The 26,609-nt window shown below is 40.1% G+C and overlaps 2 protein-coding genes across 3 annotated transcripts in view; both read right to left on the bottom strand.

Annotated features, from left to right (window-relative positions):
- The window catches only part of kif19 (kinesin family member 19), a gene marked incomplete at both ends in the record, with an annotated part of 59,185 nt that extends 42,222 nt beyond the window's left edge, over window positions 1–16,963 (bottom strand). Inside the window, 2 exons of the mRNA XM_080048887.1 lie at window positions 15,134–15,214; window positions 16,925–16,963. Coding sequence (XP_079905013.1) covers window positions 15,134–15,214; window positions 16,925–16,963 — 120 coding nt within the window. The remainder of the gene's footprint in view (window positions 1–15,133; window positions 15,215–16,924) is intronic.
- A 3,266-nt stretch (window positions 16,964–20,229) lies between these two features.
- Window positions 20,230–26,609, bottom strand: part of ttyh2 (tweety family member 2) — a 59,066-nt gene continuing 52,686 nt past the window's right edge. Inside the window, exons 11-15 of one of the 2 annotated variants that reach the window (XM_080048786.1) lie at window positions 26,279–26,421; window positions 24,423–24,611; window positions 23,641–23,719; window positions 22,161–22,187; window positions 20,230–21,321 (exon numbers count right to left, since the gene is read on the bottom strand). In XM_080048786.1, coding sequence (XP_079904912.1) covers window positions 21,241–21,321; window positions 22,161–22,187; window positions 23,641–23,719; window positions 24,423–24,611; window positions 26,279–26,421 — 519 coding nt within the window. In that variant the 3' untranslated portion in view covers window positions 20,230–21,240. The remainder of the gene's footprint in view (window positions 21,322–22,160; window positions 22,188–23,640; window positions 23,720–24,422; window positions 24,612–26,278; window positions 26,422–26,609) is intronic. The other variant, XM_080048787.1, reaches the window with a different exon arrangement.

The following is a 26,609-nucleotide window of genomic DNA, read 5'->3' as shown; positions in this document are numbered from 1 at the left end:
CCTATCTGTCATCTGTGTTTCTTGAGTTACAATACCTTCCACACCCCCACCCATGAACATCCACACACAGCAGCTGCTGCTTGGGCAGATTCTATACCACTAATTTTCTTAAAGTCTTCTGATAAGACTTTAATGTGCTGGCTCTTATGATAGTACATGTGGTGCAACATAAGACTGGATGTCTGTGCATGAGCCTACCAGTAGTGCTCTACAGGTAACAACCCTGAGCTTAGTCTTTACCAACATGTTCTGAAGTCAATGAAAACCCTTCTGAGAAACAAATAGGCTGGAGTAAAGTACAGGTCAGAGTTGCTGAGGTCTGACATACTGTACTAAGGCTGTGCTAAGGCTCTGCAATAACCAGCCTGGTAGTGCACAGGACTGGTTAAGGAGTATTTCGAAACATGGCAGTCGCATGGAAACCAATAACCCTCCTGCACATCCTCTCACTTTCTCACACAGTTGCATGGAAACACGTTCTCATAAACACATAGCAACTAAGACAGCAGCAGTACATGTCCGACGCAACAAGCAAGTCTGAGGAAGCAGGGTGGCAAGAGTCATGACTCATGACTGACCACAAGAGCCCGCTCCAACGCAGTGTGCTTGGTTCAATGCATGCAAGGAGGGGTCGTGTGTGTTTTCTTATTATGAAATTAGAGCTGCAACGATTAATTGACGAAACGATTATTAATCGATTATCAAAAATCGTTTTGAGTAATTTTTTAATAAAAAAAATCCAAATTCTCTGATTTCAGCTTCTCAAATTTGAATATGTTCTGGTTTCTTTAATCCTATTATGACAGTAAACTGAAATATTTGTGTGTTTTGGACATAACAATACATTTGAGGACGTCAACATGGGCTTTGGAAAATGTATCAACATTTTTCACCATTTTCTGACATTTTACGTACCAAAACACTAATTAATAATCGATTAATCGAGAAAATAATCGACAGATTAATCAATTATCAAAATAATCGTTAGTTGCAGCCCTATATGAAATAAATAATTATTCTTATTATTTCATTTTATCACTATTTTGATAATCTTTCATTTTTGTCACAACATTTTACATAATTTTTTTTTAATTCACTGGTTCTAGCTTCTCAATCATGATTTTTTTTCTGGCAATTCAATTATGATTTTTTTCTTTACTCTTCTATGAATGGAAGTTGAATATCTTTCTTTATCAGACAAAACAAGATATTTTAAAAATATGGGCGCCACACATTTCTTACAATTTGCTGACATTTTATAGAACAATCTATATCTATCGAGAAAATAATCATTATATGCTTCAGTTTCGACAGGTGGTCGTAATCAGTAGAATCATCCTTAGCAAAGCTGATCGACCCATGGCTTTTATTTGCTGTACCTTAGTCATGATTTCAACAGGTTTAGAACTGGACTGTGAGCCAGTGGACAGCTGCACGGCAACCGCTGTGCAAACACAACTGGCACAATACACTACACAAATAGAACTTGATAAGATAAATAGAAATATCTGACTGGTTCTGGTGACACTGTTAATAAACAAGCTGCACCTATGGCAATGATAATTAATAAGACAGACATTGGCTGTGACTGGAATATGAAGAGTCAGGCATGAGAGCACATTTATCAGTTATCCATGCATCTGTTTCTCTAGCTTCAAATTTTTAATATCCAACCTTCTGATATGAAAAGTCAGTCGAGGCAACCATAATTTGATTTGTTATCATTTGACCGAAACCGTGTGACTTGAGTCCTCTGTGTGATTTGGCTATTTATGTCTGACATTTAGCCACGATATTTGCACCAATATCATTAAAAAATAAACTGTTAAAGCTACTACGAGTAAGTCGGCACGTTGGCGACACCTTTGAACAAAAGCGGTAGTATTATTACGACGCCAGCTGTCGTGAAGCTGTTTTGTAGCTCGTGCAGGCGTGCAAGATTCAAATAATCAGGAAGCAATATGGTGCGTGTCTGTGTGTTGAAAGTGTGAGGGCACCGGACTCTTTTCGGCTCCGTGAGTCTATGGGTGACACAGCATCAACTAATGCCAGTAAGTGCTAAACACACCTGATTGCAATGAGTTGATGCATTGTCACCTCTCACGGAGCTGAACGAGTCCCCGTGTCCTCACACAAAGCGAATGAACGAGAGATGGCAGTTAGTTAGTATCACGATGAGGTAATGTGTTTATGTTGTAAATAATGACTATTTCCGATGAATAATGGTCATCTGATGATGCTGGTGAGGCAAAGTAAACTTTGTTTTAGTAGGCTACCGCTCATTCATTTAGGAGTAAACACTGCAGTCTAGTTTCGCTGCGTGAAATTGTGTATACGTTGCTTGGCAACGCCCTCCCGCCCAACTATCACTCTCCCTTTTTAGCTTTTCTTCATTGCATTTTCTTTTTTTTTCTTTTATGGTTCAGCCCCGTTATCGGTCATTATGACGACAAACAACTGCCTCAAACAAGGCTCCCGCTCCCCTTCCCTCACCTGGAGGGATAGGCTTCTCAAATCGCGTTCCTGCGCCTCACAGAAATCTGTGACCAATACGGATATGTGACCATAGAGCATGCACGCGTGAACCGAAAATCGGACTGGGTGTACGACCAGATCAAATGCAGTAATAAAAACTATATAAAAACGTCTTTCTTTGCACTGATGGTCTCGTTTGCTGTTAAAGGTAATTTATGATTATGAGAGGAAACATGAGGCTGTTTAAAAGATATTTAAAAGTTACTCGTTGCCGCTTTAACTGTGATCTTTCGAAGATCAGGAAACATCAGATTATTAGAAGACAAAGAAGTGTCTCGACTATGGTCCAGTTCAACAACATCATGTAGTGAGTGATGTCAAGGTCAGATGTTCCCCCTACATTAATTACCCCCTTTTCATTGGTTTCTGACTAATTCATGGTTGACACTAAATGAGATGTCAAATTTGACACAAGCAGGCAAAAAGCCTGACAGATCCAAGAAATGCGTTGGGTGAAAAGGAAAGCAATTTCCTGCTTGCCTGCCTCTGTAAACATGGTGTCATTTTTAGTGGTTTTAATCATGTCCCCTTTCACAATTGACATCACATGTTAAAGCCACTTTCCATGTGGATGCACGGCTTGATTCAATATAACTTGACCCCAGAGGCTGACAAAACAAATGGTCAGAGCGTGAATTTACACACTGTAGCGATGAAAAAAAAGAGGCTCCTAAAATATTCATATCCTCACAAGGATCAGCCAAAGTCAGAACAACAGCTTGCTTATGTGGCGACATGAAACCAATTAGCGTGATGGAGTCATCTAAATGACATAAAAAGCAGTGGGGTGCGAAGAAGCACCCTTGCCCAGCGCCTTTCTTGGCAAATGGCTTTTCTAATCAGCAGGATCTGCTGTTATGGTCGTTAGCGGGGTTGACTTGGTTGGCCATCTTGCTGATTATAGCGCCGCTAGCTACCACCATGGATCCATAATTCAAAGCCTGGATGTGCTACTGTTTCACAAAGCCAGTCCATGGTTGGTTCTCCCTGACTTGCTCCAGTATTGTGTGCCAAGTGGCAAATGTTGCCAAGACGCCCGACAAAAGTCAGCAGTCGTAAAACCATCGACTACTTTTATAGGCACTGGCTTCATTACTCCTAAATGATGGCTCGGATCACCTATGCAATGATAAAAGGCAATTGGAAAACTCAAGTCATATGAAAAGGCTTACAGTCCACTCATCATCTAATAACACACATGATTTGATGAGAAGAAAAATCTAGTTTTCCTTAAAAGAAGCCTCAATCTGGTCTCATAGTCAGACTGCAGAGACATTCAAAAAATATTGTGTTGAACATTTTAAGTATTTAAGTATATTTAAAAATAAATTATAGTCACTTGATCAGATACATCAAACTGGCACAAATAAAGACTAAATAAAGAAACCCAAAGAGAGAAAACAGCGCACTCTTTAAACCAAAACAATCAGACAGGGTCTGAATCAGAGCGATAGGGCCAAAGCACATCAAACCACGTGTACACACTGACGTCATGTTTTATTGCTTACGTTCATGTCCTCCTGTCTTTATTGCTCTGGTTTCAAAGGTCATGGGGTTAAATCCTGTTTTAACAAGTGCATAGGCTTGACCATTCATGTATTGAAGAGATTAAGAAAAAAGGCTTTTCATCTGTGGGTTATTTACTGTATCAGTGTGTAAAATCTAAAGTGCATGTGCGTCAATGCATCTTCCCCCAGAGACACCATCCTCATTTAACCATCCATGTGACACTATTGTTACCATGGTACCTTTTTGATTTTGTATGCACGTGTGGATCATCGTTGAGGTTTAACATTATTTTAAATTCCACAAATTTTTTTAAATAAACAAGTAAATCACAGACAGGATTTGCATGGCAATATACCTAGTAATAAACATTAGGGTGGAATACAAATGTGAGAAAACAGCAAAATAATCAGAAATGCCTTGCCTCAGTTTTAAAAGTCTTTCAGAAAAAAGTTGCATTTACATCAAAAAATATTACTTGATCCTTGTGCAGCAGGCTGATTGTTCAACTAAAGTTCACACATTGTTTAGTTATGCCAGTGACATGGCTCTATGGAAAGCAATGCAATTCATTTGTAGAAGAAAATGAGCAGGATGCATCATGCATTTAACTATTTCCCCTCTTTCATGTTTAGGTTGGACAATGACAAAAAACGCAGAGACAATCACATTTGTGTGCTGTGTGATCAAGAGTAAAGAAAAGCACACAAAGTAAAAGCATCAAAATCGGAGAAAGAAATCAATAAGGTCAAAGTGATGACCTTTACTGGGCGACCTTTCAAGACAAGCTGCTCTTTTAGCAATGCAACTAAAGCTCTGGGAAGTTCAACGGGTACCATTGCAGCTGGTTATCTGATAGAGCCTTCTCTGCACCCCAACAATGCTACTGTATATCCTGTTTCAGGGGCTCTCGATGATGGGAGGTGTGTGTGTGTGTGTGTGTTGGATCACAGTATACCTGCTACAGGGTGCTTGATGGCAAGGTCTGCTCTTCATTTGAGGTTACACAAGACGTCTGCTTATGGCGGTAGCAAATTAATGTCAGCTTATTACAGTCGGACAAGGGTGGCTGTAGTTCAGATCCAAACGCTCATATGTGCTCCTGCAGACACACGTGCACTTGTCTTTGCAATAGGATTCTCAACCTTTTATGCGACCCAACAAGATATCTTGAAAAATCACAATTGGGTAGAAAAAATTGTGAGAATTTTCTCTCCCTAGAAAAAACTCACAGATGTAATGACGGACAGCACATGCAAAGATGGTTACAATGGATAATATGAAAGTTACACAGCAATATGGCATCCATGAACCCCCAATTAAGAGGGAGGATGTGCCGTGTGCCCTAACCTTGCCATTTAAATCAACCCACATGAAATAATTAGGTGCCATTGAAGAATAGCAAAAATTCTTGGATCCTACCCACAGCCTAATTGCCTTTTTCTTGTCCCTTGTGTTACAAATGTCATTTTAATTATAACACATTTTTATAAATCACAAGTTTTTGAGATAACCTACAAACCAACAATAGCTCAACCTCCTTGGCAGAAGCTGATTACCAGGAAAAGTGAATACTTATCCACTTGGTGCCATGCCATGCAACAGACCGCCAAAGGGTTACCATTAAGAGGTAGGGAGGCTCAGTTGTTGGATGCCGGAGACTAGGCACCACAGTCTGCTGGCTATTAAAGGTCAAAGGTAGGCTAGAGGCCAGAGGCCGGAGGGCGGTCCCTAACAAATAAACTAGGACAATCATCAATTACCCAGACAACACACTGACGTAAACACACACTTGCTCTACAAAGATTCAGGTTGCAACATTGGGGTTGACTTCTAGAAACAGACCGAGTATTCGAGCGCCAGAAGACAACTCAAGAGTATATACAAAAAAAACGGTATAGCTGTATAGCTGTGCCTCTGGCCAACAATGAATGGGGTCAAATAAATAAATCTCAGGGTTAAAATCAGGTCAAATGAAAACTTAAAGAGAAGCCTGCCGTTTGATTTATCTCTTTCTCGTTACACTAACTGTGCATCATGACAAGTCAATATGAAATGAAAATAATAATGATTGATCATGGACGATTTAACCATGGAGTCTGCAATAAGAATGAAGGTTCAACACAGTTTGAGCTGTGTGAGTCTGCTGAAAGATTGCTGCCTTAAGATGAAACATTCAAGGTTATAGTTGTAGTCACTTTCTACTGCGGTTTAAGATGTGAAAACACTGTTGCCAAGCGACTGACAAAAACAATGATGACTGACGCATTTCAATAAAAGGGAGAGACTTACCTCATGCTGATTAATATAAATAAATAAATAAATAAATAAATAAATAAATAAATAAATAAATAAATAAATAGAAAACGTTCAAAATCAGCTTATTATATCACACCTCATGGACTTGGAGCTACAGAATCAAAGCAACGTGAGCATCCAACTACTTCTGACTACAATAACAAAGAATCATCAGATTTCTCTATGTTTTGTGAAATGAACGGTCTATCATTTTAATGCTAGGTTTATTTTAACAGTGATAGACAGAATATCAAAAAGAAAATCCAGAAAATCACATAAAAAAATATAGAAATTATTTAGCATTTCATTGAGTGAAATAAGTATTTGATCCCCTATCAAAACATTGCTTAGTACTTGGTGGAGAAACCCCTGTACAGAGGTCAGACGTGTCTTGTAGTTGATGACCAGGTTTGCACACATCTCAGGAGGATATTTGGACCACTCCTCTTTGCAGATTCTCTCCTAATCTTTAAGGTTTCGAGGCTGTCGCTTGAGCTTCAGTTCCCTCCACAGGTCTATTGGATTAATGTCCGGAGACTGGCTAGGCCACTCCATGACCTTAATGTGCTTCTTCTTGAGCCACTCCTTTGTTGCCTTTGCTGTATTTTTAGGGTCATCGGCGTGCTGGAAGACCCATCCAAGACCCATTTTTACGGACCTGGCTTAGAGAAAAAGGTTGTCACCCAGTATTTCATGGTACATGGCCCCATCCATAGTTCCCTCGATGCAGTGAAGTCCACCTGTCCCCTTAGCAGAGAAACACCCCCAAAGCATGATGCTTCAACCACCATGCTTGACTTTGGGGATGGTGTTCTTGGGGTCATAGTCAGAATTCCTCTTCCTCCATGTATGGCGAGTGACTAAGAACTTGATTTTGTCCTAATCTGACCATATCACCTTCTCCCAAGCATTCTCTGAGTCGTTCAGGTGTTCATTGGCAAACTTCAGACGGTTCTGTACATGTCCCTTTTTGAGCAGGGGGACCTTACGGGCGCTGCAGGATTTCAATGCATTACGGCATAGTGTGTTACCAATGGTTTTCTTGGTGACTGTGGTCCCAGCTGCCTTGAGATCATAAACAAGCTCCTCCTGTGTAGATCTGGGCTGATCCCTCACCTATCTTATGATAATTGATACCCCACAAGGTGAGATCTTGCATGGAGCCCCAGACAGAGGGAGATTGATGGTCATTTTGTGTTTCTTTCATTTTCGAATAATCGCACCAACAGTTGTCTCCTTCTCACCCAGCTTCTTGCCAATGGTCTTGTAGTCTATTCCGGCCTTGTGCAGGTCTACAATCTTGTCCCTGATGTCCTTAGACAGCTCTTTGGTCTTGCCCATGATGGAGAGGTTGGAGTTTGATTTATTGTATTTTATACAGGTAACAAGTTGAGACAGGTGTGTTTTATACAGGAAACTAATTGAGATTAGGAATACTTTTTTAAAGCACGAGGACTAATCTGTGGGAGCCAGAATTCTTTATGGTTGGTAGGGGATCAAATACTTATTTCACTCAATGAAATGCAAGATAATTTATATATTTTTTTTAATGTGATTTTCTGGATTTTCTTTTTGATATTCTGTCTATCAATGTTAAAATAAACCTAGCTTTAAAATTATAGACCGCTCATTTCTTTGTAAGTGGGCAAATTTACAAAATCGGTGAAGGATCAAATACTTATTTCCTCCACTATACATATTGGGTAAATGCCTTTTTACATTTTGCCTCATTGGAACAGAGAACAGTGCCAAATCAGTTCCACTACTTTTGGTTATATCAACCCAGCATCTCCCGTTTTTCTGTTCTTTTTCCATTTGAATGAATATACATTAACATTATTGTTGTTGCTTACTGTTTCATGATTATATATATTTCCTCTGTTGTGTTTTATAGATTAAAGGTAGGAAAAAACATGAGTATGTGAACCTTTGGTAAGTAGTGCTTTTTGGAGGGTATTTCGGTCCTTTTTGGAGGGTACTTTTAGAAGTAGGCAGCAGCTAACTGTGCAAGGATCCATTTATTACATTGTCAAGTTAACTTCACGCTCAAGATGACAGGTCAGGGATCAGTGCTATGCTATTTTCAGACATGCTAGTCCATTTTGCTTCCATTAGACATGAAAGAGTGGTCTGTCATCTAAGCAGAAGATTAGTGTTTACAAGTCGTATTATCTGGCCACAGCACACAATGATTTTTTTTTTTTATATTACACTATTCTGTTTGTTTTTTAAGATGAAAGAACTCATGTACAAACAGCTATCAAACCAAGGGTGGACCTTCTGTCAAAAATAATATTTCTGGAAAACTAAAATAGGTTGTTGTTCTAAAAATGACCAAGATCAGCTTTTCAAAAATGACACAGCTTTTTTCTGATCCGCCGGCTTTGTGGTTGGATAACATCGAGTCCTATGCTATGGTAATGTGCGGAAACCTTCCCGGCTTTAATTACCCAGGGCTTCCATTTTTCTGGGAAGGCAGTCTCATGGATGAGCCTCACCAGTCATCAGACAAACAACATGTTGTTTTGACTGAGGTGTCAAAACCCTTAGAGACTTACTTCCATGCAAATAGGAGATGATGTTGTCTTGGTAAACTACATTCGCTTTAGCAGGAAATCTGTGTCATTGTCACTACTTTCATCTGTTTTGATTTTCCCTTAACTTCCTTTCGTACACCTGTTGCTCTTCTCACATCACCACACACTGTTTCACATGACTATTCCTTTCACATGCTCAGTGAATTGTTGTATTGTTTTGTGTTTTGCATTCATTCAGTACAATTTTACAGCGTCTTAAGGGGATTTACAGAGGACACTTGGCTTAGCTATGTTACCAGTGACCAATCCCAGCCTGTCTTTCCGGCCGTGAGCCCTGTAGAGACGGCACATTGATGGCCCTGAACTTCCTGCTTGTGTAAGAGGTGTTAAGTGGCCACGGAGCAAGAAGGGGAACATTGTCGTCCTGATTGTGTTACAAAGATCAGTTTTGCTTTATGAACCAAGTTAACACCGGTTAGCTTGGGTAGAGCACCAACAGCACAGCAGACTGGTCCTCTCAGCATCGGTTAGCACCAGCACCAGCAAATCCCCAGAGTAGAGAAGGCTACTCTGATTCGCGTGGCGCCGCGGAGTACAGTGTGTTCGCACCTTAAGGCGGAGTCTCTAAAATTTAGCGTTTCAGACAGAGGCTAAAAAGAGGAGATTCAGTAATGGTGCTGTGAGAATTATAAACTGATTTTTAGACACTTCACTATGAAAACGGTTTCCAGTAGAAACCCAAATTAAATGTTTTGAACCTAAAAATGAACATGATATCTGACCTTTAAACCACTTTTTATAGTGAACTCATTGTGCATCACAGACCTTGCTGTAGCCCCAAAGGGGTTAGTTGTGAGCGATAAGTGTGTTTACTTGAGTACTACAAGCTGTTCAGAAGAACTATAGCAGCAGCAGGGCCACTCCAGCATTTAATATCCTTCAGAGGCCCCTTGTGGTGAGCTGCCACGCCCTGCCCTCTCAGGAAGATGAGGAGTGGACGAGCTGGGAGGGCATTGAGAGGGATCACACAAACATGGAGGGACCCACCCACAGTAGCCCTTGTCGTAAAAAGAGTCTCAAGGGAGAACCAGGGATCAGTGAAATCAGAGTGTCATTTGGATGGAGAAGTGGAAAAGCGAAGATTATCCCATTTCTGAGGTCAGACAGTCTATTTGCATTAACCTAGCTTTGCTAAAAAATAATAGTACTTTCTTCCATGTCTGACCTTAAATAAATACTTCCTTGCTTTTTGTTCATTTTCTGTGTCTCTCACTGGTCCGCTGTTTTCATTTTAAGGTCCAGCTCTCGTTCCTGGCTTTGTGTCTGTGTGTGGAGGTTAAATCTCCACACAGCTAAGAAGGACTTTCTGCTATTTGTAGTTCCTTTCCCTCTCTTGTCTAGCAGTGAAGCTATTCAAACACTCGGCCTCGTAAAAAAAGACTCTCTGCATAGACAACGTGTGCAAAACGTTTTCCTTCAGATTTTTTAACTAGGCTAGAGGGTTGGGGGGGACATTAAAAGCACCAAGAGAACTGTGTCATTTCTTTGCAAATTAGAGTATTTCTGATGCATATTACTCACTACTCCTTCATTCTCAGTCCAGCTTTAAGATTTATCTAACTGAATAATAAAATACAATAATTATGTTTGCACTTGGGAACAGGTAAAATTAATCCTCCTTCCTGGTATTGTGAGGATGGCTACCTTAAAGGTGCACTACAGTTTCATGTGAACATGTAAACAAGTGAAACAGTAACTCTCTAACTCGAAACAATGTTCCAGGGATCCGATTTTCCTGCCAGGCAAATTAGCTTATTCAATTTTGAGAATATACCTTAGAAAATGTTCACTTCTATGACATCCCCAAAGTTACATATTGCCTCTTTAATGTTCCATTTTGATGTTTATTCTACTGTAAATTTTTCACAAATGAGATTTTTTTTGGAAGAACAATGCCTTTCTCACTGGAAGTATTAATTTTTTTCCTAGGGGAGCTGGTTTTGCTGAATCGGGCTAACTACGGAGCAGCGGCTAAGATGAATATCCTTTCAATGAAAGCCCTGTGTGGTGGAACTCTACACTGAGCACTTGAGGCGAGTACTCCTTTGTAGTCTACAAAGGCAGAAAATTTACCAATTGACAGTGTTATCAAGTAGACTTGTACTTGGACCAGGCTGAATGCTGCTTATTGTTTTTTTTAAAAAGAGGCACAATTGGTCAATATTTGTTTGCCCAGGAGGATTCAGAATGAACAACCTAAACACATGCATGAAGGGAAAGTCTTTTTTTTAAGTTTCTGCTCGTCGTGCTGTTATGGGGAATCCATTATCTCCACACAACAGAGTGCTCACTCTGGAAATATGACACTACAACATCAATACACATTGTGTCATATATTTACTGCTACTACCTTACCAATCCACTCAAAATTACACTGAAACACCTGCCAACAATGGAGCTAAACAAATATTGCCTAATTTTTTTTATTTAAAACCACCCTTTCATCTGCAGAAATTAGAAAGAAAAGAAAAAAAAAAGCTTATTTTCCTTATTCTCCCACATGGAATACTGCACTACTGAGGAACAGGAATGATAACAAAACAAACAATGTCCCTGACCTTGTCTAGGTGTCTCCATGGAGACAAGGCCTCACTATAAAGCATTCCTCACTGTGTGCCACTAACACAGAAGCCCTGCCGAAGACATGCTTAACAAGTTTGAGGGCTAAGACTTATTTCGAGGAACAAGACTTTTACATCCACATGTGTATAAATTAATCTACCTGTACAACGACTGCTGCACTAATTTAATCCCCACTGGTGAGAATTCAAAAACAGATTGTTTGGAATTAGGATCCTTGCATACGTATGAATGCATTCAATCAAAAATAGCCTTGAGGAATTAAGAGACTTTTGTGGTGTATCGCTATAACTCTAAATCTACATACTGTAGGTTGTTCTACCTAACGTAATTACGCTCTAAATCCCTCCAGCATATACAGTATATGTATAGCCTCCAAGGCCATGAAAATCAGGTGTCTAACATCTCAATGCAACCTTTTTAACCCTTGGAGGATAAACATAGCTTTCCTATTAACCTCTTAAGGAAGGATGACATGACCTATCTGGGATTTTTACTCTGGGGACGGGAAACACCGTCCACGATAGGCAACAGGTGGTCGATGAAAGACAGTGGCTTGGAATCCCCTGAGGATATCAGTGGGGGGAAGAGTAAAGCCACAGAGGGAAAGAGAGCAGGTGGCAGATGGTTTAACCTGAGCTTACACATTCCGCCCAATCAGCTCACGTCCACGGGCTTAGCCATCTTTGCGTTGTCTGCTTTCTGCCGGGAAAGACAGATCTAGATACTCCAACAAATTCCAAGTCAGCGACTAGCATCCTAATCTGTCTGAGCACTATGTCTTGGCCACATGGTTATCACACAAAACGTATAGAGGGACAATGTGTGGAAGGGATCGATAATATGTACCGTACATATCTGCAGCAAAACAGTGGGAACACCAACACACTCTTTTGCTGCTTTAAGATATGTGTCATGAAAAAGGGGTAGGGAGTGGCATGCACTGGTAAACAGATTCAGTCATCCATGCCACATAAACTCACAACATCCCTGTGTTAGTGTGACCTATCTCACTAAATCCACTCTAGTAGGGCAGCCGACATCAAGATATTGGTAAACAGCAGATTCCCACAATCTAACTATCTGTTTGTATTGTATTGTAATCTCTCATAATCCTTCACTGTAGACCTGATGGAACCCCATAGAGACCATACAGTTTGTAACATAATACAGTACGCTGTTCAGGAATAAAATCAACAAACGGCAGGTTAAGCTGAACAAGCAGAGGCACACTCACATTTGGTTTAGCTGGGGACAATAACAAACATGCTTGTTGTGGTGGCTGTGTCAGCACCATGTCTACCTGGCTACGGCTATGATCTAATCCCCAGTGTGTCAAAGCCTATGTTAATGATGTCATGGCAGACAGGAGTGCTGATGTCGTCCCCAAGACTTTGTGTAATTGAATTACTTCCGAGAAGACAGACAAACAAGTCGAGTCTCGGCGTGGTGGATTATCTGTTTCGAAAAGTGTTTTCTAGAAATATCCTTCAGCCGCATAAACAAACAAGTCTAATCACACTCTTGCGAAAAAATACAATGTTTCCCTCCATCACTGATGTTGCATTCATGTGCTCCTCGGATGGACCGAGTTTCCGAGTTGGAAAGTTCAGTTCAGGTGCTCTCAAGTCGGAAAGGAACCACAATACCTTGGGGGCAAAACCCCTTTTTTTTGAAAAACAGACATGGAGCGTTGTAAAAGGTTGTTCACCAGAAATGATATCCAGGACCTTCCAGGATCCCAACCTGGTCAACTAGCTGCTGGAAAGCTACAGCGGGCCGATAAAGCAAATCAGAACCACTGTTTAAGCGAATGGGGGTGGGCTAATAGCAACAATAATAACATCTACTTTTGTCCACCGATGATGACGCATCTAACGTCATGTCAGCCAGTCGGGCACCAACACTTCCCTGAGTTTCCGAGTAGTTGTTCCTATTTGAGCAGGCTTTCATGTACTTTTTCATACCGGAAATTCGTTTCTTCAGATGTGTCCTACGCCACATGAATGCAGCATGATCCATTCTGGTATATAAAGGCAAATCTAAGTCACAATGTCAATGGTTTATATGCATGCTGTTACTGTTCTGGTTGCAGTATCCCCAGTATTTCCTGATTCAACCTATACAGACACCTCAGCAGGTTTCCAGTCACGATCAGCTCATTATCATTTGCACCACCTTCATCATCATCGCACACTCACCGTTGGCCCGGCTAAGTGGTCTCCAAGAGGGACCCATTCAAACTGCTGGTAAACACAGTCCTCATGGAGCTCTTGCTCTTCGAGGTCATATGGTAACAACATAATTACACACTGCGCATAGCGGCCCTGTTCTAACGACAGGATTCTCTGAGGGGAAGAAGGCACTCCTACTGTGTGAGAGCAACCTAAGTCAAGATATATCTTTATTATATATAATAATAAATCCATTTTTCTGGAGTACTTCATACAATAGGAGCCATTTTCTTTTGTCTTTGCATAATCATGGCCAATATACATTCTCTTCATCTAGAAAAATTCCTGTCATGGTTTAGTCTAATCATTGCAAATACAATTAGCATAATGGAAGTTCAAACAATTTACTTGACAAATGAATTTGAATTCCATTTCATATTGGGTAGGGGAAAAAAAGCACTAGTGGGAGAATGAACGGAGCCAATGACTGAACTATTTGGTTTGTTCGAATGGTTAGCAGTAGAGACAGAACTTACCAACAGCAAGCAGTTAACAAGGGCAATGTGTTGAATTGACTAATGTGTGCTTAGCCAGCAATGCAGTGAGAGTTAACAGACAGTGAGATTAATCGCAGGAGCATTCAGTTTCAACTAATATAGGCATATGTTTCAGGAGAACTTTCTTTTCTATAAACAAGTCATTGTTCGGTACACAGGATGGCTTTGATGACTTAATGCACATCAATACGAACGTCATACACAAGTCATTGGACACGTTGCGTTGTGGGTAATGTAGGCAGCAGGCACGCAGGAATGAGTGGAACAAAAATTACTTTGGTTCGGCTGAATCTATTATTTTGTAACTTTCCGTAGAGAGTTAAGTAATGTTATAGAGGGTTACTTTTCTAAACGATAAATAGAGAGACTCATAGCACAACATTTTTAAACAGAATTCATTACGGCAATATTTTCTACTTGCTGCCCTATTGGAATCATTTTTTTTAACTTTCAGGTCAGACGGACAAACAGAGAGACTCAAGCTATCCATCAGCTTGAATATTTTATGTTAGAAGTGTTAAACGACTCAGGAGTTGATGATGTCTAATTAAACCCTTGGTATTAACGATGGCCAAAGCTTTCAGACGGAAAGGTCACTCTCTCCATCTGCAAGAGGTCTGAGTCATCCAGCATTCATTTACAGATAAAATGTGACATTTGAGCTTTACAATACTGTTTGCCATAAAGGAGCTGTTGGCCTTACTGAGGTCCCTGCGGATACCTTATCTCCCGACAGGCAGGAAGAGGGCTCTGAAACAGAGACAACGGCCCTCTTCCACACAAGCACACGCACTGACCCCATCACTCACTCACGTGCGTTCATACTGTATACGCACATACACACACACACACACACACACATCGGTGTATAGGATGGTTATCTCACCTGGTCATCCATTTTATGGGCCACGATGGTAGCCGCCTCCTCCTGCTCCGCATCGCTGAGGGGACGGATCCTCAAGGCAACCTGCCGCACACAGAGTCAAAACTCTTACATTTAATCTATACATCACTCTTTAATTTATGGAAATTAAAGGTCAGAAAATGATGTGAACTCTGCCCTAATGTGTTGGGACAAAACTGACATCAAACAAAAAGTACTGTATCCTCTACAATAAATTAGTTCTTATTTACAAATGTGTGTGTGGAGGTTATTGTATCTAGAGTTGTATTGAATTGTGAATATCTACAGCCATTTTTTTTACGTTCATTTGGCATTTGTTTCCCTCTTACTTCCAGGCCCATGGCCTAAACACATGCAGGTTAGGTAAATTGGATAAAATCTAAGTTGCCCAAAGATTTAAATAGGAGTCCTGGCTCTCCTAGCGGCTGATAACAGGTCTATGGTGCGCAAGCTGGGTGAAGTTACATGTCATAAACACCCTGAATTTGATGAATAGGTATAGAACAGAGATGTGTGCATGGATAACTAGTGCAATTTAACTCAATCCATATTCCATTCTTAGTCACTTCATGACCTGATTAGTTTCAATTTTGTGAAACTGACACTTTTAGTTTTAGAGGTGAAATTGACTTTCCCTTATTATATGAACAATGGATGGAATTTGGAATATAGTTCAAAACTGCTAATTGATTGGGGGACACTGTATCATTACATTAATACATACACTCATGGGTACACCTTCTCTCCCTGCATGATTCCTTTCCATTAAAGCCATCCGGAGAACAGAAGAAAAGCTTTTTGATAGAAATAAAATGGGATGAAAAAAACAGACGATAACAATAACAGCGGCCGTGCATAGGACGCACAGGAACAAGCAAGAAGTAAGATCACCTCTGATGCACACTTGAACACATATCGGGATGTTGAATCTTGAAACTGCTTCCCGTAATAGTTATATTAAAACAACAACACCACAGTAATACCACAGTAATACCGATCTACGGTTGTTCCAACAAAATGGGGGATAATACGGCACTCTCTCTGTCAACACTCTGTATAAAGTGTATTACATGCTGGACAAGAGAGAAGCCAGGCAACTAATACAGCCACTTCAATTATTCAGATATGGGCTGCAGAACACAGTGCAGGTAGTGTGTATGGCTGGGGAAATAGTACATATAACACCAACAATGCATGATGTTAGGAATTAAAAAATCTAAAAAATTAAAATCTATTTATTTAAAAAAACATACAATAAGAAAAATGCATCTTATGAGGTAAGCCTGTATAGTCTGATATAATTGAATGCAGCCGTACATGCTACTTTAATGACATAAAAGTAGGGTGGTTAGGTTTTCTTTAAGGATGCATTTGTCTTAATAATTTATATATTTTCGCAATGGTTGCTGTCGGACTGTTGTATATTCAAAGGTGTATATGCTGTCCCCCTAAAACAATAACAAACACCTCTCATAATACTTTTATTAAGTAGGCTACACTGTGACCTTTACCTTTAACACAACCACAAACATGTGGTCCTATTGACTCAATGTCAACAAAAAGTGACCATTACATGGATCATAAAAGCAGACCTTTTATGATAAAGCAGTTGCATTTGGGTTGCATTCGATTGCACTATTGTAAAAGGAGCAGCAGATTTCTGGGTGCACAAACACAACAGCAAAACTCATCTTATCTAGGCTATATGATAGCCTACCCAGGAATTAAAAGCAACAGGCAAGCACAATATTGCGTAGTTGTGATAGAACTCACTGTTAGTTGCTGGTCCTTTGATTCCCCCGTGTCCTTCATGGTCAATTTCGGTCCGAGTGGAGGAAAGTCAGACGGGACACTGGACCATCCTCCTCACCGTCGCTACCTGCAGCATGCCACCTCTTCTCATTAAAATACAAACAACACACCTTCAGCCCTTCTCGCTCACACACTGAACAATTAGTGGACTGCTGCAGTGGTCTCTGACTTCGTCTTCGGGATATTAAAAAGTAGCTACCGACGAGCTAGACAGGCAAACAACAAGCCCCAATTTTTAACTTCACGACTACCAGCCTCTGTCCCGGTGACGGTTGGTCTCTCTTTTTCTTTCTGCGTTCTTCAAAGTGCGTCGACGCTCCCGCCGCTCACGATAGGCTATATATTTAATTTATATATTTAATATTTGAGACGTGGGAGAGAAAGGTGGGTAACTACGGTAGCGGCACACCTGCTATATTCGCCTCCCTGTTTTCTGGTCAATCCCCCTCTCCTCTCCTCTTTTCTCCTCTCCTCTCTGGTGCTACTGCCGCTGCGTGTGTCTGTCTGTTTGTGAGCGCGAGAGTGTGTGCGCGCTGCGTAGGGTATTGGTTGTCCCTGGAGATCCTCAAGGTTTTGTGTCAAGCTAGTTACTACCCTTACAACAAAATAGCGCTACTTTTGATTAAAACATTTAACAAACCCAGATTTTTGTATTGCATGGGATATAAAGTGTTAAATATTACCACCCATATTTTGGTTAGCCTATTTTATTTTTGTATGTGTGTAGCCTATATTTAAAAAAAAAAAAAAAAAAACGATAGCCTATTATAATTTCCTTTCACACATGCCAATGTCTAGCTACATAGGCTACGTGAAAGCAGTGTAGATTTGTTTCACCTTTTAAATAGTTACATATACGTAAAACATATAATGGTAGGCTATATTCTGTGTAGTTATTCATTAGTCAGGAGCCTTTCAGCAGCCGTTTACGCTGAGCAGCACTTTTTGCGACACTATGCTGACATCTGCTGGACGAATTGAAAGTTAGTCTACATTATAGTGTGTTGACAGTTTCTAATAACTCGTTGGCTAAATATATTTAAATAAACACACACACACACACACACACACACACACACACACACACACACACACACACACACACACACACGCACACACACTTCCCTCTAGACAGCTAGAATGGATTAATATGCAACTTAGAAATACAATTTCATGACATATAAACTGTTTCTTCCCTGTATTCTCCTGTGTGTGTTTGTGCACTGGACTCAGAGCCGGCCCGAGGCATAAGCGAACTAAGCGGCCGCTTAGGGCCCCCGACTGCTTGGGGGGCCCCCTCCAAAAAAAAAATATATATTTTTTTTTTTTTTTTTTTTTTAGTTTGTGTGTTTGATATTAACATCATATTGTGCAAATGTGAGTTATCATACAAAAAAAGGAATAAAATGTTTTGGTCTAGATAATTAATAGCCTAAAAATGTAATCACTTTATCTGGGAGGAAATCCGAAATTATCTGATCATGTCACGTTCACATCCATGCACAGTGTGTATTGAGTTTATTTAAAATAATTGGAAATGGGGCTGCCCTCAGTTGCCCATGCACTGTGTATAGTCTATAGCCTATTTCAGCCTTGTCTGTGGAAAAAAAGATACAGTAGCTGGACAACAGAGTTCTTCTGCTTAGTTCCTCACACTGCATTTAAATGCATTCACTATATTACAGAGAAATATGTCCCGTAAAAGAAAAAGAGCTCCAAGCCCAACCCAGAGGACCCTCCATAATATTTTATTTTATATTAATATATATATACTTTTTTTTAAATATTTTTTTTGTGCATTTTTATGCTTTATTGATAGTGCAGAGAGACAGAGGTGAAATGGGGCAGAGAGGGGAGTGACATGCAGAGAACGACCGCGGGTGGGAATCGAACCCGGGTCTGCTGCTGGGCCCGGCCCGGGAGGGGGACGCCTTACTATATTAATATTTTTATGGAAAATCCATGTGTCCTTCTTCAATAGCTTCTAATTCATCTGACCCAGTGTCTTCAAATTATTTGTTCACACAATTTCTCAGATTTAGCCTCTTAATTTTCCTCTCAAAGTGCACCAGATTCATGCATTTCACTTTAAAAAGGTTAAAAAAATCTCCCGGGGGGGCATACCCCCGGACCCCCCTAGGAGGTTCTGAATCTCGCCTGTCAAAGATTTTCGCACAGCCGCACATTGGAGGCACTAGCGGAAAACACTGGGTGTGTGAATGTTATTTAACAAAGATCTATAGTTTCAGCAGCACTAACATTGGAGAGGGGCCCCCTAATCATATTTCGCTTAGGGCCCCCTGAAGGCTTGGGCCGGCTCTGGACTCATCACGTTGTATCATGATTGGCTCCAGTAGCTGTTATGTCACAAATAATGCTTATGAAGGAAACAGCAACCCTGTGTTCAAACCTGCCCTTTAAATCAAAAGCTCCTCTTCCACTCCGGCAAACTGTGAAAGGGATTTGCCATTATTTCTGACATTTCAAAGGTGTTATGAGTAATGATTTGTTCAGGAGGTAGGCTACATATGAATCAATAGCAAACATTATCTTTAGTTCCAGCCATAACAACATCAGTGAACATTTGTGTGGATCAGAATCTCAGCCACGGTATTAATTTGGATAATTAAGCAACTACTTTACACTGTGTACACAACGTTAATTGACACAGAGTGGTTCAATCATCACTCAGGGTAAGATAAGGTTAGTAAGCCTTTGTGGGATATTGAATCATTTAGATGCCACCATATGCTTATGAGCTTATGTTGAATTATCAGTGTCTGGGATTCAATATACAGCAAAATATGATAACTCTTGAAGTCATAATTGTTTTAGATGGATTGAACAAAATTCAGCAAAGCGTGCATCTCTTATGAATATACTTCTGCTATGGAGTCCTTTAAAAGACTAGTACAGTACACTATTTTGATACAGGATATTTTGTTATGTGAACACGTTATGGGTATATGCTTTGCAATATTTGTAGTGGCTTAATTCGACAATCTACAGTAGTGCTCTTTGATGGTGATAATGTGTAGCATTGTAGTTTGGACACTTTTACATTAAAGAAGTAAAGGCAGTTGTGTGTCTGTTCAGTGTATTCTCCCGGTCCCCCCCTCCCTCCCCCCCCACACCTACAACAACAAAATAAAGACACATGGAGTTGTACTCAAAACTGATTTATTCAACTCACAAGTAGACCCATAAGTTTTCAAGGTCACACGCAAACAAAATTAAGCACCACTCTCAGTGCCTGTACACTGTAACATGCGGAATGATATGACACTTACAAAAATAATTAATAAACACAACTGCATGTATTAAGTCCCAACAGAAAAAAATAACATTGTTAGTCAAAACAAACGTGAACTGTTTGGATGGGTTTGCGTTGATGAAAAAGAATTACCTGAATGTTCTCGTTAGTCATGGTTAGAGCAGCACAGCTTCCCAAGTTATGACAGAAACTACAACTTCATCATATAAATTGGATTAGATATGCAGGGAATCAGGAATTGTCGGCCCTTTAGAAAGTACAATAAAAAATAGTGATCCTATGTGACGTCGCCACAATAAAAATAAACCAAAAGAATCCTTTAAAAAAAAAAATGGCACATTGTGTAAACAAAATAAAATAAAATAAAAACACGCACGCATCGGAATAGACAACAGTCTGTTAATGTACACGTTATTTACAGAAGCTGTGGTCACAAGGTAGTCGCATCTCCAGGAGATTTTGAAACATCGAGCTTCACTTGCAGGCATGTCTGTGTGTGAATGTAAATAAATAATACTGCAACAGTACCTCCCTGCTGTGTGTGCTGCCAGTGCTCGCTTGGTGCTTCACAAATATCAACCATGAAGCAGAAGACTTAAAAATATGCTGTCGGGTTCACAATTCTCTTTGGAGATCTGAACATGATCTCTCTAAAGAAATAGTTATTTTAAAAACGTTATCATGAACGTGTTGCGATGTTCTACTGCAGTGAGCAATGAATCCTAAAAATCATCTTTTTCGATGTTCCTATTTTAACTGAAGAACCCTTTCCCTCAATGCTTCACCAACGGACACAGCGTGACCTCTGTGAATGGAATATGCCAAACACTCTTGTGTCTGTTGAGTGTGCCTCTGTGTGTGTGTGTGTGTGTGTGTGTGTGTGTGTGTGTGTGTGTGTGTGTGTGTGTGTGTGTGTGTGTGTGTGTGTGTGTGTGTGTGTGTGTGTGTGTGTGTGTGTGTGTCAGTGTGAGGCTGTTTCCCCTCCTTGGACAGATAAAACAGTCTATGCTTGGAAGTCGTTCCCAAAGTGTCTTCTCTGTTCCTCGGTCATGGACAGATAGGTGGCCCTCATACTGGGAGAGTACTGTGGACGAAAGGTGAAACACACACACACATAATATTACAAGCTGATTTCTTTAAGCTTAGGTTGAGCATTCACAGGCATGGATGTAAATCATTAACACTAACTGTAGCATCACAATCTGTCAATAAGCGGATAAAATAAATTATATAGCACTACACAACGCCTGGTGCTTAAAGGTGCAGGCAATAATTCCGGAGAATGCATCTTATCAAAATTACTCTTTGTCAAAATCAGTGAATATCTCTCCACGACTGGTGCACTGAAAAAAAAATATCTGCTGTTAATAAAACAGCATAGGCTCTGTAAACGGGTATGTGAACAAAGTGGGACAACTGTAGCTAGCAACATACCCGTTTAGAGAGCCTAAGCTGTGTATTAACACTGTATTTTTTTCAACGCACACACACATCACATACAAGTAGGGGTTAGAAAGAAGAGAAATGTGATTTTGGAAAACAGGCATTCTCCAGAATCACTGACTGCACCTTTAACACCTTTTGTCAGGTAAGCTATAGAATTGAATGGCCGGAGCAGAACTGCATGCACACAGGGAGAAAAACTAACTGTGAACAAAAAAAAAACTACAGTAGCTCCCTGTGAACACCAGGGGCAGACAAACCCTCACTAACTCAGACACACTCTCTTGGAATGAGGACAACAGGTTGTGTGTTATATACAGTCTATGGTTAAAAGCCATGCCAAAAAAAATATAGGACAATCTGCAAAGGAACCAAACAACAGTGATTTGAGGTGAAGGAGAGGGAAAAAAAGACAGAACAGAGATGCAACAGAGGGGAAGAAAAGGGAATTAATCCTGAGGAAGAGTTGAAAAGACTTACTCTGTTTCTATACTGCTGAGAGTATGTCTCCAAAAGTTGATAAAAAAAAGTAAGAAATATAGAAATGAACGATACAAACAAACAAACAAACACACACATGACAAACGAACAAACAAAAAAAATATATAAAAGAAGCTGTTAGCCGCAGACTGCTGCATGGTGCCGTACAGTTTGTAGTCATGAGGGAGAATTGAATTATACAGTCATAAGAGGATGAATGACATAAATAAAAGAACTAGACTCCTTGAACTTTAAATTGTGCAAAACTATTAACATGAAAATATATTGATCTCTGTTATAATTTTGCGGAATGTAAACCTCTGCATAGCGTCAAACATATATATACATTTATCAGGAATTAAATATTTGGTTTGTATTTCCTGGTCTGATGATCACAGCATTGTTTTTTTTAACAATTATCTTTAACAATGGTTACAAAAACACTACATGCAAAAGGCATACAGCTGCTGCATTACATCACACACTTGGGCAGCATTTAAGGGACTGAGCCCAATGAAAATTTAATTCAAAATACGCTTCTATTTTTATCCCTGTGACGTAAAGAAACTGAGGGGCAAGTGACCCAGCAGGGGGGGGTGAATTTATTAAATGAGGAAGAAAACGGTTAGTGTCAACACTGGGCATGTGTATGGATTTAGTCCTGTGTCACTCCCTCCGGGGAATTTGGCCTGAGAGAAGCTAAACGATGTCACTCCACCATTAAATATTAACTACATTACTTCTCCTCTCTTTGCTTTTGGTGCTGTAAGTCAAAGTCAGCCTCCTGTGTTGTGGAGGGCAGAACAAGGCACAGTGTGCAAAGAATGAGAATCACTAAATTACTCAGAAGGTGAGACACTGCGGGCAAAAACATTGTTTTTTCAAGTGCTGGTACATTTTGATATTTTTTTTAAATAAATAAAGGGTCCAGAATTTACAATTAAGGGGTTAATTTGACTAAACCTGGTCTGTTTGCTTCCGTATAGTTCTCCTATACAACCATCTTTAACGGACATTATCTCAAAAATGTTTTCAATTCTTGAACCAACAATCTCAACTTCTAGAGCACTTACATCAAATGCACGTATATCTACACTTATATACCAAATTTGCTAATAAAAATGTATTCAAACACTGTATTCGTCAAACAAAAAGTAATGATTTTAAAGTAAGAAATCAACTGGCAAAGTTTCATAGTGATATCTACAAGTTACACATGTTTACCCTATTCACCTGCAGTGTCTCGCCTCAGGAAATACTTCCAAAAGTTGATTAAATCAAAGGAAAGGTAACTGGATATGGCTTAACATTAGAGTGGATGGAAAGGTATCATTTGAGGAAGGAAGTGAGCTGAGTCACCGAATGAAATAGCAGCAGTTATTGATAAAAAATGATAAAACAATTTCCTGTGTCTTTAAAGGCTAAACGTGTGTGTAAGGTGAAATCATAGGAAGGACATGGCCTCTGGGACCCAACGCACCGAGGGGGGCGGAGAGCCTCGTCCTATCAGAGGCACGTTCTCGTAACGCGGGTTTCCCCCAAACAGAGCCGTCTGGTTCCTGGGAAAAACAACCAAAGACACGACTCAGACGCTGGGGGAATTTTCTAAAATACATGCTGTATAATTCAGACATCAACCGCTACATGTTATTTTCCGTTCTTTTTTAAAGCACTGGTCAGTTATAGGATGTTTCTCTATTTTGCTTACATAACATGTCGTCTTTCATACTAGTATAAATAAAAGGTCTAACATTTACATTTAGGTGTTTATTTGACTAAACCTTGTCTGTTCGCATCTGTATATTTCTCCTATACAACCATCTTTAAAGGTGGAGTCAGTGATTCTGGATAATGCTTGTTGTCAAAATCACTTTTTTGTCAAAATCAGTGAATATCTTGTCATGATCCACTACCTGCCTGTACTGTGTGCGTGCTGGGGAAAAATCCATTGTTAATTCACAGCATAGGCTCTGTAAACTGGTATGTCAACAAAGGGTATGTAAACAAAGAGGCCCATAGCTAATAACAAGCCTGTATACAGAGCCTCGGCTGTATATTAACAATGGATTTTTTTCAGCGCACACAGGATGTACAGGTATCTTTCTCCAGAATCACTGACTCCACCTTTAACGGCCATTATCTCAACATTTGTTTTTTTCAATACTCTGAACCAAAACATTTTCTAGACCACTTACATCAAGTACACTTTCCATAATCATTCTCAGCACTATTCACTTTTTACAGAAGGATATGTACACTCACATATACTCGGACATGGGTGCGTTTGTTACGGCCGGGGGGGCGGGTGGGTGCAGGCTGCTCTGGCTGCCCATGCTGCTGCTGTAGCTGCAGAAGCTGTGCATGTTGGTGATGTTTGGGTTCTGGGGGCCTAGCCGCCTCGCCCGAGGGTTGAACGGGTCCTCCTCATCGATGTCGTCGTAATCTCGTTCCCTATAGAGAAACATCAGTTTCAGTCAAGATGCTTTTCAAACTGTGTGGTGTGTGTGCTGTCCCAATGGGAGAGTTAAGAGGGGGAGATATTAGGCAAAGAGAAAAGGGACAGGTGCATGGTGCTGTCCTAAAATCAATGAGATGTTAATCATTGTCGTTTGGACTGATGAATAGGAATGACATTTGTTCAGCTGTATTACCGCAGCTTTTGTGACGCACAACTATATAACTAATAACTCAGTCACATTTGAGCCTGGTGATGTGTAAAACTTATTTTGAGATGCAGTGTGACTCACACAATCACACAGGATAGCATAATGTCAAATCTCCATAAATAGACATCCATGAATCCGCTTATAAATAATAGAAATAAATGACTTAACAGTATGACTCAAGAACCTGACAGTTTCCAGTTTTCCTCAGTATCAAAGTAATTTTTCTGTGCATCTTTCAAAAAGGAACTGTACTAATAGCTCATCCAGCATACGTTTATTGGTGCAGAATTGCCACAATGTAAACAAGTAAAGGCTCCAGTTGCAGCCCACAACGTAACTAACGTCATGCTTCCTGTTCACAATCCCCCAAACCCACATTAAGAGCACAGCATCAGGATTTAGCCATAAGTCTGACTAGAATTGGAGTTATGAATGTCACAGTGTGTGACTTTGCTGCTGACCCTTTCCTCCAAAAAGGAAGCAGGAAGTCAAATGTGTTGTTTTAGTACAGTATGAATATCAACTTATAGAGACTTGAAACTTTCTTGGGACATGTGATCCATCATAGCCGACGGATGATATTTTAACACTTTTTTCCCTCTCACAAATGTAAATGTGTAGGGAAAGCTGTGAGCAGTGACTATTTCTTCGTGATACTTTCTAGGAAGCTCAGACTTCTCATATTTGACAGTCAGCTTCTGCTATTAGGCATTCATAAGCTCCACTACAAAGGAAATCAACTCCAAAAAAGCAGACATGGACATGGGGAAAAGTATAATGTGAATTTTGCTGTTTCCTATTCTGGTTTCTTAAAAAGGACTCCTTCATTGGTAGTTTTCATCTCCATTGTTGGTATAACTTGACAGTAGACATTATCAAAACATCCCCTTCTTCAAACTGCATTACTACAAGACAGTAGCACAACTGATGATTAGATACATTTGATAAATAGTTCACTGTGATGGATAACCTTTGTCAAGCTAGGTTCCATTCTCTGCAAGTCATTTTTCATTGTCTACTGACAGAAATAGGTCAGAAAAAATGGCAGCCTGAAAGGACGAGAAATGAATCTAAAATATATAGTATGCTTTGGTATTATAAATGACTGCATATTTGAATAGGTTAGGCCTTTTTGGTGGAAAATTAATGGACAGTTCAGGAGAAGCAAACACAGAGGTTAATGCTGTTGAATGACTAGCTTTAAAAAGGTATAAAAGGTATTTTGCTGCAATCACGCAATTAAAACTGTGTTTGTAGCAGCAAAGAAAAGAACATCTGGACACATGCACTGTTGTAAAAGCACACACACACACACACACACACACACACACACACACACACACACACACGCACACGCACATTAACACACACACACACACACTGCTGCAGAGAAATGGCTGCAGGGCATAGAACGAGGGGCGGTCAAGCAGACAAAGCAGAGAACGAACTAACCTGCAGGCTATTTGTCTCCAGGCCCGGGGAATGGCACAGAGCATGACAGTGAAGGCACAGGCTGCCAGCATGGAGAAGAGACAGAGGTAGAGCACACCCTCCACCCCGTCATAGCACACCCCCACCATGGCATCCAGGTAGTCCTAAACGGGTCACACACAGACAAGCACAAACTAGTTGCTTGTAGTATATAGGCAGACCCCGGCTGTCATATTTGAGTTCAAAGCAGAGGAAAAATAAAAAATAAAAATAAAAGATTATGTACAACAACTACTATTCCACTCTCATTCAATACATAAACCATGGGTAAAAAAAAGAAGCAGATTCAATT

Source organism: Ammodytes marinus, assembly GCF_949987685.1.
Source record: "Ammodytes marinus genome assembly, chromosome: 20".
In the NCBI taxonomy this organism is placed as follows: Eukaryota; Metazoa; Chordata; class Actinopteri; order Uranoscopiformes; family Ammodytidae; genus Ammodytes; species Ammodytes marinus.
This window is presented reverse-complemented; position numbering and strand designations above follow the sequence as displayed.